At 38.6% G+C, this 12,078-nt stretch overlaps 1 protein-coding gene across 8 annotated transcripts in view; it reads left to right on the plus strand.

Moving 5' to 3' along the window:
• LOC103175281 overlaps window positions 1-8,859 on the plus strand; it is a 51,981-nt gene extending 43,122 nt beyond the window's left edge. For 6 of the 8 annotated variants that reach the window (XM_007888228.2, XM_042338044.1, XM_007888224.2 and 3 more), the window contains exons 2-6: window positions 208-1,580; window positions 2,256-2,407; window positions 3,151-3,271; window positions 6,583-6,690; window positions 8,613-8,859. In XM_007888228.2, the coding sequence (XP_007886419.2) occupies window positions 612-1,580; window positions 2,256-2,407; window positions 3,151-3,271; window positions 6,583-6,690; window positions 8,613-8,750 (1,488 nt within the window). In that variant the 5' untranslated portion in view covers window positions 208-611 and the 3' untranslated portion in view covers window positions 8,751-8,859. Of the gene's footprint in view, window positions 1-207; window positions 1,581-2,255; window positions 2,408-3,150; window positions 3,272-6,582; window positions 6,701-8,612 lie in introns of all 8 variants that reach the window. The other 2 variants (XM_042338045.1, XM_007888229.2) reach the window with 2 other exon arrangements.
• The last annotated feature ends 3,219 nt before the right edge of the window (window positions 8,860-12,078 follow it).

Raw genomic sequence — 12,078 nt, forward strand, 5'->3', positions numbered from 1 at the left:
GATAGACTTCACCAACCAACCCACCCATCTAAAAGATGTGTCCGACAAAATGAAATTGACCAGGGGTCTAATATTATAATAATTTTGTCAATGACCACCACTTTCCTTGCACTAACATGTTGTGTTGTTCTTTTTAATATGCAAAGAATGTTTCCTTTTTTTAATCTCCTAGATTTTGTTTTATAGATTTCTCGTTCTCTTTTACAGATTGAAGGAAACTGTTGGTTCAAGAGTTGAAGGTCATATGGGAGCAAAACAACCGTTTCACAGTATGTGTCTGGAAGATGGGGGAGAAAGCCAGCTCCAATTTTATAAGAAAATTTAAAAATATCACATGTCTGCTCAGAAATGCAGAATTTTCCATTACGAGTAAAACTATAATAGAGGATTAGATAAGAAGGTAGTGTTTTCTAGCCTTTACTATAAAGCCTCCATCTCGACATCGATAGAGTGGGATGTGCAGTGCCCACAAGCTAGAAGTATAATAACAAACTACTGAATGCAAATTTTCTATTTTTAGTTTGGTCTACCTCAAAGTACGCATTTATGCACAAAAACTCTATAGTTATATATTTACCAACCATGTATCACCAACAGTGGCAACTGGTGTCATGAAGAGTATAAGGAAAAGGTCACTGACTGCACTTTCACAAACAGAAATACAGGATGAAGGGAATCAAAGTGTGAACGAGGGCTGGCAGAACGTAACAGAATGCACCACAAGTCTCAAACTCGATGGGAATATGGAAATCTCTACTATGTCGGATAATTCTGCAACAACTGCGGGGAGTGAATCAAAGGATCAAGATTGTATGGAGAAGCAAGACCTCAGGGACATGATCACAATCCCAAATGGCAGAACAATGGCACAAGATAATGAATGTTTCAAAGCAAAAGCAACCGGTTGCAGTGAGCCAATTACTGCTGGTCTGGAAGGGCACCTGCACGATCCCAGTGGGAAAGTAAATGAAAGCTTAAGCACAGCTGGTTCAATGGGTGTTGGAAACAAAAACGATTTGCAAATGAATATTGATAATGCACCAAACGAATGTGCTGAAGTATTTTCTGCACCCAAGGACGCAGAAAGCAGTGATTTATGGAGTGACTTCATGCAGTTTAACACTTTCTGTGAGACGTCTTCAAGGACAAATGATCAGAAAGCAGAGAGAAACTGTCTGCTGCCGAGTTCTGAAGTTCCCACTGCCAGGTTCAAGAGTTGTAGTTTCCCAGATCAGCATCAGAACTTATCCCAAATTCAAAAATGTACCATTGAGCCATGTCCTTTTGCACCAGTTATCAATGGCTGTTCACTGAAGCCTGATGCGTTAAAATTAGACATCCCTAGGAAAAGGGAGGAGGAATTGCCTAACAGGAATGATGTAGACCTGTCTGCAGAGCAGTGCCTCACCAGTCCATCATTAAAATGGAAGGCATTTAAAGATGATATACCATCAATAAATGAGACAGCGGGCTGCAGTAAAATGGGCTTGTCAGACTGCGGTATAGATGGAACACCATTACCTGCTAGCAATTCTCTCTTTCAAAAACAAAATTATTTTCATGCCAGCTCAGCTCTTAAGGTTTGTATTCCAACGTCATCTTATTTAAACCTTGATGAAAGTTTCTGTACATTCGAATGTAAATGAATGGCAATGTTGAGCCCTATCGAGCCAAAGCTACAACCAATACGTCCCCAAGAGGCAAGTGCACCCTGCATAGAATATGAGTCCAAGAATCAATTAATCTGTTGGATAATATAATGCAATTATTTCCCCCTTCACTCATGGCCCTGATTGTCTTACCCATGTCTCCCCTTGTCGATTCATGTCTCCTCCAGAAATAATAATTAATATGTGAAGCTGAAGATTTAGAGTGAGGCTCAATCCCAGGATGATTTAACATTTATTATGTCAACTCTGCGCTTCTGTATGGTCAAGCTCAAAGACCCTTTCGAGACAGTACTTTGGTCAGATGTTCAGATAGAAGCCCACTGAAATGGGAGGAACAAAAAAAAGCTTACAAAATATTATAATGGAATGTAAAAAGAAATCCTGAGGGTGAATGAGACTCCCCTTGTAAATGCTTGGGACATGTTGGTGCAAAACCGCATAAAATAATACCTGGGGCTCAGTTACTAGGCTGCAATCTACTTGACGGACTCTGATCTTCTGGTTTATCTGAAAGGTGAGATAAAATCACATCAGTACAATGCACCCTCAATGTATAATGCTTACAATTGTCTTTTAAACCTTTAGGCAAATACAGCAACTCACTTGGAAAGTATTTTTCAGAGCTCCTTTCCCTTTGTATGTGAGAAACATTCCTTTGAAAACATACCGACGCTTGAGGAATATCTTGGGATAAATGGAGAGGGAAATGGTGCAAATAAAGAGAAGCCATCAACCAGGTAAACATGAGCAATTCAATTGATCTCAATGCCTATGGGCTAGATAGGGGGGGAAAGACAGTTGCTGCTCAATATCCCAATGGTACTCCAGTGAAGGGTGTGTGTACATGTTTATTTATATCAGTAGAGGAGAGGATTGAGTGGAACTGTAATCCCGCCCCCCCACCCCCGTCCGCCTTGTATGTGTGGGCTAACACATGAAGAATTCAAGGGACGCTGACATCTGGGGAGCTCTGCCCAGATTTATTCAATTCTCCATTGAGATGAAAGCGCAGAATTGGGGTTGTAAACTATTCCTTAACTTTGATTTGCTGAACAGAGTCAGGCTATCATCGAAGTAAGGCAGGTTGTGCCAATGTAGCCACTAATAAAGCTTGATTTATCAGTATCAGTTAATCATGGGTTGCCATGGGACTTGAATGCACTCTGTTTTGTACTGATAGGATGTCCTATGAGGAACCAGTACCAGTAACACCTCAAATCTTGGATTTCTTTCACCTAAATCAGCTCACGCGCAGCAAAACATAAACTGATACTGGGCAACATGAGCACTGCCTGGTCACTGAGGAACTTCACTGCTGTAAATCCACAGGGGGCTTGGGGAAATGTACTTGATATTATGTATTCCTGTGATTTCAGCTTCTTGTCTGTTAAACACAAATTCCTCCAATCAAATATTTGCGTTTTGTAAGCATGCATGTCATTTAATTTTGTAAACTTATTTTGTTTTGTTTCAACAACAGATTTGTAAGTGCATGGGGAGCCACTGTGGATTTAAATAGATCGGTTTTAAGATCTTGGTGGAATGGATCGCATGCTCGAGAGAATCTTCTTTCCACATTGGGCGTTGCCCAGTATCAAAAAGTATGGCCTTTCTGTGTAATTGGTTTTAGTTTATTGAAGCATTGTCAATCTAGAGGCCACGCTTTATACCTCATCGGCCAAATCAGATATTCAAATCATACCAATATATTTGTCGACCACCACCTGCCATCCATAACCTATTATTGCCATTACACTTGTCAGATGCCTTTTAATCATTTCCTTTATATGTCAACTTAGCCAATTATCGGTATTGAACTAACCAGTCTTTTGTGCCTAGGATTTATCCAGTGACCTTCAGAACATTTTTTAAATATATAAAGATCAAATCCTTTCTACTGTTTAGTACTTTATTGTTTAATCAGGGGTCTGGTGTTTGAACCTTCACTATATTTTAAAATTATTGTTTCATTGCTAATGATTTTTATCCCAAACATAAATTTTCCATTGCTTTTTAATTACTTATTTGGAATTACTGGTGGCATTAGCTGCCAACAACTGCAAAAACCAAAAACGACTGCCATGTTCCAGTTTCTTCTCTTGCTGACCCCTCTCCAAATTAAAAGTATTCATTTTCTCTTCCATTACGTTGTTCTGATCTGTTCCTGTACTTCACTTCTCTCTGATGTCACGTTCTACTTGGGACAATTTCCTTGTTCTCTTCAGGGCAGCTTTCCTCTCCTCCGTTTCACTTCTCATGTCATTCCTCTTCTCTTAACATTTAGACGCCAAATAATTGATACTTTGTTAATATAACTTTTCATCTGTTTGTGGTGACTGTAACCCTTGAAGTGCATTTTAACAGGTATGATGATCAGCAGTAGGCAAAGAAACGATAAAACCCAGAATCTGATCACTAGATGCCACAAAAAATCCTGAAATCTCTTATATTGAAAGTGAATTGGGAAAAGTCACCCCCAAAAACAGTGACCTTGAGCATCTGTACCTTGAAGGCCCAGTTGTACATTTACAGCATCTTTGTCAACAACAACAATTTGCACTTCTGTTGTGCCCTCCATGCAGGGTAGTGACTCAGAGTGCTTAGCAGTGGCAGAGCCTGACTTTGAGCCGGGCTGGGGGCATGTGGGGGAGGTGACCATAAGCATGGTCGAAAAGGAAGGTTTTCAGGCCGGACTTAAAAAAGGGGAACGAGGGGGCAAGGTGGAGGGATTGAGGGAGAGTGTTCTAGAGTTTCGGGACCTAGTGCCTGAAAGTGCGATCTCTGATCGTGGGGCGGAGGGTGCGAGAGACGAGCAGGAGGCCGGTGCCAGTCGAGCTGAGGTGCCCGCTGTGGATTGGGGAGTGAGGAAGTCAGAGAGATAGGGAGGTGCCAGGGAGTGAAGCGATTTGAACACGAGTGAGAGGATTGTGATGTTGATCCATTCAGTGGTGGGGAGCCAGTGGAGCCTAGGCCAGAACTGGTGAGATGTGGGTACGGAGTTTGGTTCAGGCAAGTATGCGGGCAGCGGAGTTCTGAATGAGCTGGATCTTTTGAATAGTGGGGCTGGGGAGACTGGCAAGGAGTGTGTTTCAGTAATCCAGCTGGGAGGTGACAAACGCATGCACGAGGGTTTCGGCTGCATTTGGGGTAAGGTACAGTCAGAGGCGGGCAATGTGGCGGAGGTGGTAGAAGGCAGTCCTGGTCAGGGACTGGAGGCGGGGGAGGAAGGACAGCTGGGGGTCGAACCGGACGCCTAGATTGTACACTGATTCTGTGAGTGTGAGGGAGAGCCCAAGGAGATTGAGGAGTTCAGATCTGCAGGAGTGAAGGCATTGACGGGAGCCAAGGAGTATGGCTTCCATCTTGTCCACACTCAGCTGCAGGAAATGACTTGCTGAGTCATATCATAGACGGGATAGTGCTGTTTATTCTATTGCTTAGTTTACATAAACAAAGCTGGTTTAGATAACACTGGGTTATTCATTCACTGTTTAATTAAGCAGTTTTTGCTTTCCTGCCTTACGAACATGTTCGCTGTATTAATAATACATGGCTTGTTGCCAATATAAATCCTTGTTTAACGCAGTTACGAGCCACGAGGTGGTGCTCTTCAGCACCAAAGTGATGGTACTTGCCATCAAAGGCTTGTAGATGCTGATAATCGAACCAATACTGGTGGTAGATTGTTTTGTTCGAAGCACTTTCAAACATCCCAGTGGCTTGCTGTAGAGTTAAAGTAAGCAAACAGTAAGGTCAGGCTTTTATTGACAACATAAACAGAAATGGTATGTTATGATTTGATGAACACCCCCCTCCCCCTCCCCCCCATACAGCAATACATTTCTAAGAATTAAACAATTTATCATATCGTATTTATCGTAACTGCAAATGGCAAAAATGTTTAACCAGCCTCTGTTAGGCAAATGGATCTCAACTGAGCATGTCTCATGTTTCAAAGAGCTCTTTGCTCCCGACTTCTGGAGAAAATGCATTGACAGATTCATTATAACCATAATACTGGATTACTAGCTTGCTTTTTCATAGACGGGCCATTTTGTGATTGATCTATCTTGTCTTGGATTGCCTGGGAACCCAGTGTTCTGATTAGAACTCAATTTCCTAAATAAAAATTCTGTCATTCGTATCTACGTTGACGGATGGGAGTTAAGACCATTTAAGAAAAATGCTTTTCAATGCCCTGTAGTTTATGTCTCTTGTAGATGGCCCTTATGCTGGTAAAGGTTTGAGCCGCTGAGTTTATATGAAGCTGTTCGGTCACTTGCCTTAGCAGATTAATTGTGGGCAGAAACTTGCTGTTGGATTACTAGAGAAATGCTGTTACATCATTCCCCAAAAAACATTTCTCTCTTCCTCTCCATCAGTTGTTTTGGAAAATGTCACTGCATCTGTGGGTGTGTGTATGTGTGTGGTGTCTTTATTTAAAAATATATATTCTTTTGGTATCATTCCTATGCCTTTGAAAGGGTTAAGAAATGAAATGAATCTTAACATTGAATGTGCTCTCTGTTATTAAAATAATGAATGATTTTTATTCTATGCTTCAAAAAATGGACTTTTTGTTCCAACATATTTCTTTAGTACAGTATCTACTGGTAAGAGCTGAGGGAAATAGTGAATGCTTTCATTTCTCATTATCATAAACAAGGGGTGTCTCAAATGGTAAATTTGTTGTGAAGGCATATATTTTTTCTGCAAGATGGAAACAATATTTGACGATTTGACTTCTAGAATTGGTATATATTAAAATTCTATTCCTGAAAATATGATGGGTCATCCTGTCACTTGCATTAATGTTACAAGAGAATTATTTCTACATTTGGTCTTATTTTTCTGCAGGTTTGTTTATCTAGTTTTCCTTTCTTTCCCCGTGTAACCTTTGTAAAACATCCAGTTTCCAGGGGAGAATGTGCTCTCCCCATCAACCTTGGAGAAGATTGGGGCATGTCCAATGGTTACTGCCTTACCTGAAGATGGCAACAAGCCACTAATCCAGACCAGGGTAAACATAAGTAATAACAATAATACTCCTGTATATTAGCAGATAATTTTATGCATTTATATAGCGCGATACAAGATCTGAAACCTTGCATGAACTTTTTTACAATCTAAATCTATATTTCTTATGAATCGCATTTCGAATTGTGCTTATTGTGATGTACTTAATGCATCAGAAATCGCTGTAACAAATTATTCGTTTGAAAATACGACTCATTCTTGCTAAGGATTTGGATACCGGCGCAAGAATCTTATGATTTTACATTGAAAGGGTTGAACTGATAACTGTGGAGTGGGACGTCTTTCCGATGAGAAAGGCGCTACATGAATGTAAATTGTTGTTGTTGAGTGTGTTTGGCCTTTCCCCACCTCCAATCAACAAGAATTTCAGCTAATCCTCTCATTTTGAGTTAACTTTCTTTTGAAAGGCAGTATTATTAACCCTAAAGAATACAACATTTGGGAGTGACCGAAGGTTTATTCAGAAACTTACATTTATATAGTGCATTTCATGTGAAAGAAGCATCTTGAAGCACTATATAAATGCATACAAGTGTTTTTATTATAAACACCTACATGACGTGACCTATGCAGGGACCCTTAGTTGAAGAGAAGTACTTTTTCCTCTCTACTTGTTCGGAATACTATGGGTTTATTTATTACATCTTGTGAAATTTTGGAATGGGTTCAGCTCATGAAAGATGTGGATTTGAAAAGCAAATATTCAGACTAATGTAATCAATTAAAGTTCCTAAACCCAATTCTAGCTGTGTAGAATTTTAGCTCTTATGGTCGTGCTTTTTAGCCAGAACCTCTGTTATAGAATGTTAGTAATTTTCAACACTGTGTGCGTGTGTGTTGCGACAGCTTTACTTATTTTATACAAAGTTTATCCCCCCACAAGTTTAGTTTCCCCCTCAGTTATGTTTCATTTGTTGTACGTTGATTTATGAGGACGGAGCTTGTGCAGCTGCCGTAATCTTTTTTAAAATTCCCTTTTAAATCTCTGCGGATGCTTTCCTCCTCAATTTATTTTGTGGCAGATTAAGTTCCCACATCAAACAGCCTTGCAATTTCTCCCAATGTATAATCCATCACTCATGTCCTGAGCATCTCTGAGGTGATTGAGATCTCTTATGTTCTCTTTTGGAGGTGTGAATCTGAGATGCTACGCTGCGTTCCAAATGCAGTTTGTGGTTATTGTTGTTGTTGTTGTGATGCTACTCTCTAGTACTGAGGCTTAATCGAACCGGTTAATCACAGAGAAACAACAACAATTTGCACTCCTATAGCTTTTCACAGATGGATTGGTGACTGAAAGCCCGTCAAAGAAATGGGTCTTTAGATGGGCTTTGAAAGCAAAGAGGGGAGGCAAGGCAGAGAGATTTTTTGAAGAGATGGCAGGAGCAATGTGACCGAAAACTCATCTGCCAGTGATGGGGAGGAATGGGTGGGATGAAATAAAGCAGACTAAAATTGGTGGGACAGAGCAAGTGGCCAGGGACTAAGGTTAAAAAGAACAAAAAGAATCATGAAGCTTCTTATCAGATTGTAAAGAGTTTCATGAGTAATTATCGTCGAGTGCAGTGACTGTTTTTGTAAACAAATGTGGCAGCCATTTGTCTCTGGGATCCTACAATGACCAATTAATCTGGATTATAGTGGTATGAAAATGAACAGTGTGTGTTTATCTGCTTTCTTGGCAGGGAACGCTGCATAGTGCAGTGAATTTCCAAATCTTTCTGACTGTCCAACTAGAATAATGGTTCCAATAATAAATATTTGAACAAAGCATAAATCGCCAGGGCTAAATGACATTAAAATTTCAATTTATAATAAAAATGGCTGTTCTCCGGTGAATTTAATATCAACAGATTACAAAACTCAGAAATTGTATCCATTTGTTTTTGCTCTGTTTGTTTATAGATCTCAATACCTCCGAAGCAAAGAAATGGTCATACTTTCACCCATCGGTTGGAGTCTACATTTTTACAGTGGCTGCAAACTGATGGAAAGAGAGTACGAACAAATCCAAATGTAAAGGAGAATTCACAGTTTCTGTGATGCAAAAGTAAAATATTTCTCATTTAGCCTTGATGCTTTTCCCTCTGTTCCTCCATCAACTGAGATTAACCCAAATATTAGTGTAAACTTTTATCTTTTCAATCATTACGAGATCTCTCTGTTTAATGTGCATATTCCTTTACTTTTTAGCAGTTGATTGCTATCTTGCGATTCTGTCAAAGCACTTAAGAGTCTGCAAGTTTTAAAGTTAATGAAAGCTAAGACATTGCCTTAATTTCTATTTTGAAAAGGTCTCACTTCCATACTTGTGTGGTGCTATTCCTATATACGTATATTTCACACACAAAATGTACAGTCAATTCACTTTACAGCATATCCTATGAAGCGTTTTTGAAGATGTGATAAGGCGCTATATCAAATGCAAGGATTATTATTATTCCTGGGTAAATTTAACATGACAACTATTTGGGACATTAAAAGTCTAAAGTGCAGCTTAATGGTTTTAAGAAAACGGAGTGGTATGTACCTGCACATATTGTATATGTTTTCTCATTGTGTTAGTTACTGGTATACGTGCATTTTTTTTAAATCACAAAATAGTCACCCAGTGAAATGGAAATGAATGAGGAACAGACATTATTTATTTCTGTAAATAAGAGATAAATGCTTTAGTTATTGTTGGACCAGCTATGGGTTGTTGCAGACAACCCTGTAATTATCACAGGGTTTAAAAACGAATATTATTAAAATCTTGATTTGATCTGCATCTTAATATTTATAATGCTTGTAATGTGTTTTCTATAACTAGATTGTTATAGAGTCTTTAAAATGGTTCTTTGTTTTAACTAAATTCTGCTTGTGCAAGGAATGAACAGCTGCTTAGCTATATCGGCTAAACATGTGAATGTGTCATTTGTAAACCTATTTCTATGGCAGAATTTTTTTTGAAATAAATATATATTGAATTTTTATATAATTGATGTAGTGTTTCTGCACTTGGTCTCCCAGGCTATAGCTTTTGCTCTTACTGTAAGTCATATTCTATCATTTTCACAGCATCTCATCCAAGTCTGATTATGAGTTTTAAAAAATTGCCATTCTGGAATAAATACAATAGTGTCCCATGCTTTTAAATTTTATTTTAAAAATACAGTGACAAATCCAATGGATGTAAAGGAAGACAAGAGCCTGGGTATAATTTGTGGAACATGTATATTACACTGTCTTTAATAGTGACTAGAATACAGGCAATCTAAGCTTTGGTTATCGAGGATTAGGTACGATACCCTATGTTTTGTTCTTTCATATATAAATTCAATGATATTCTGTCACTAATGCTCTTCCACCAATAGACTTTCACAATTGGTTATCAATTCAGATTTTAGATTCATGCAGAAAGAATCAACACATAATCTGTGCAAATACATCATTCACTTTAAAAATCTCAGCAAAACTGGTTTTGTTTGTACTACAATGTTGAACTCCATTGCATCTCGCAGTGTCGAATCTGTAATCCTCCAAAACAAAAGCAGTTTTCAAAAGAAATCAGCTTCCAATTACAAAAGCAATAACATTTTACCCAAACTTTATTTTGATGAGGCAAAAAAATAAACAAGTAGCAATCAATAGAAACTGACCTGTTACAGTAGTATTGCAAAGGAGGAGACTGGTAAAATAGAAATATTTACAGTACACGCTTAAAAAATTGACTCTTCTAAAATTTAAATGTAATACAACAGATCATGCAATACCAGCTATTCACGTCAAGCATGTTCTAGCAAACCATGCTTGCTGTGGTATTATCATGATTTATCACGTGCTGTGTTTTAGCAAGGCTGGAAACATATGGCATTCAAATAAAGTAGAAAAACATTGATAGTATTACTATGTGAAACTCACACACACACACCATGGTTGGATTTCTCCATGTAAATTCATTCTAAGTGTTGTATTAGGCTGGTCCTTTGAAATCAACCCTTCCAGATAAAGAGGTTTCATTATACGTACTGTAACGGTGAAACAGAGTAGCAAACGTATCCCTTTCGGCATGTGATAACTTGACAGCTGATTGCAGTCGAAAAATCACATGTAGACTGCAGGGGGCTGGCTACCGGAAATACTTTGGCATGAACGCAAAATTCAGAGCAGTCAATGTGGTACAACCCAAGGTGAAAACGCACGCAGAAGTGGATTAGGAGAGAATCCTAAAATGGTCAATTGAGAAAATGGGTTTTATTACCCCAGGAACTTCAAAAAATGTATCCCTTCCTGAGGATGCAAAGTCAGAACTCCCACAGACTTCCTTTCAACGCTGATTAGGTTATTTTTATACCCCCAAAGTGACATGAAAGCCAAACTGAAAATTAAGATTTTGGTCAGCAACTTCAATTTGGGTTTTTGAGCCTTCACTCACATTACTACAGATAATTTCACCGAAGGACGTAGGATTTATAGTAGCGTGCTGTTTTTCAAAGATTTATCATGATCTGAACATAGAAAATACTTTTCAATCAAGTTAAGGTCACTGACAAATAAGACATTGCTCAATCAACTCATTATTAGTGTTCTCTTTACAAAATACAAAATAGAAGACTTATTTTACTGAGGATTTAGGGCATAAATATCCCATGAAACCTTACATATTCATCTGGGCTAGATAAACGCCACCTATTTAAAACAGAAAAGCAAGTTTTAAAATACTCTTGGTTAAAGCTACATAAAGCTTGCAATTAAATTGCTCTGTTGCTTACAGTTTTACCGCAGCAATATTAATCTATTCTGTACACAAGGTTCACTTTTAACACACTTCAACCCAACACATGTGTTTAAAGCAACCATAAAGTAACTAATGGAAACAAATACACAAGCGCTAACGTCCTTCCAAGTCAAATTACATTTGATACCATCTGATGCAAATTTGACCAACTTTATTGAACACTATTTATTCCTTTCATTCTAACATGTAACCATGTTTACCTAGTGTATTCACATGGGCAGGGGAAAATGGAGCAGGGTAAAGGCGTTGGGGAAAGAAGGATATATTTTATGAAAGTTAAAAATAAGAGCACTCACAGAATAAGCATTCAGCTATGGAGCGAGTGTGTGTGTGTGTGCGTGCATGTGTATGTGTGCATGGAGTAGTTGGGGAGGTGGTCAGGCCATCTATGCTATGGGTTTCAATTGTATCCTGGTTCTTACGGACTACTGTCAGCTATTCAAAATACTCACAATCTTGCTCCTAATGTACAAACCCGTATTATGACTGCCATTACATTACACAACCCACTAATCTCACTTGCCACTATAACTTACTTCACACTAGATCATCCCCTATCAGCCAAGTGTCCATGGCTAGCAGGCATTAGAT

Source organism: Callorhinchus milii, unplaced genomic scaffold, assembly GCF_018977255.1.
Source record: "Callorhinchus milii isolate IMCB2004 unplaced genomic scaffold, IMCB_Cmil_1.0 Scaffold9, whole genome shotgun sequence".
NCBI classification, from domain to species: domain Eukaryota; kingdom Metazoa; phylum Chordata; class Chondrichthyes; order Chimaeriformes; family Callorhinchidae; genus Callorhinchus; species Callorhinchus milii.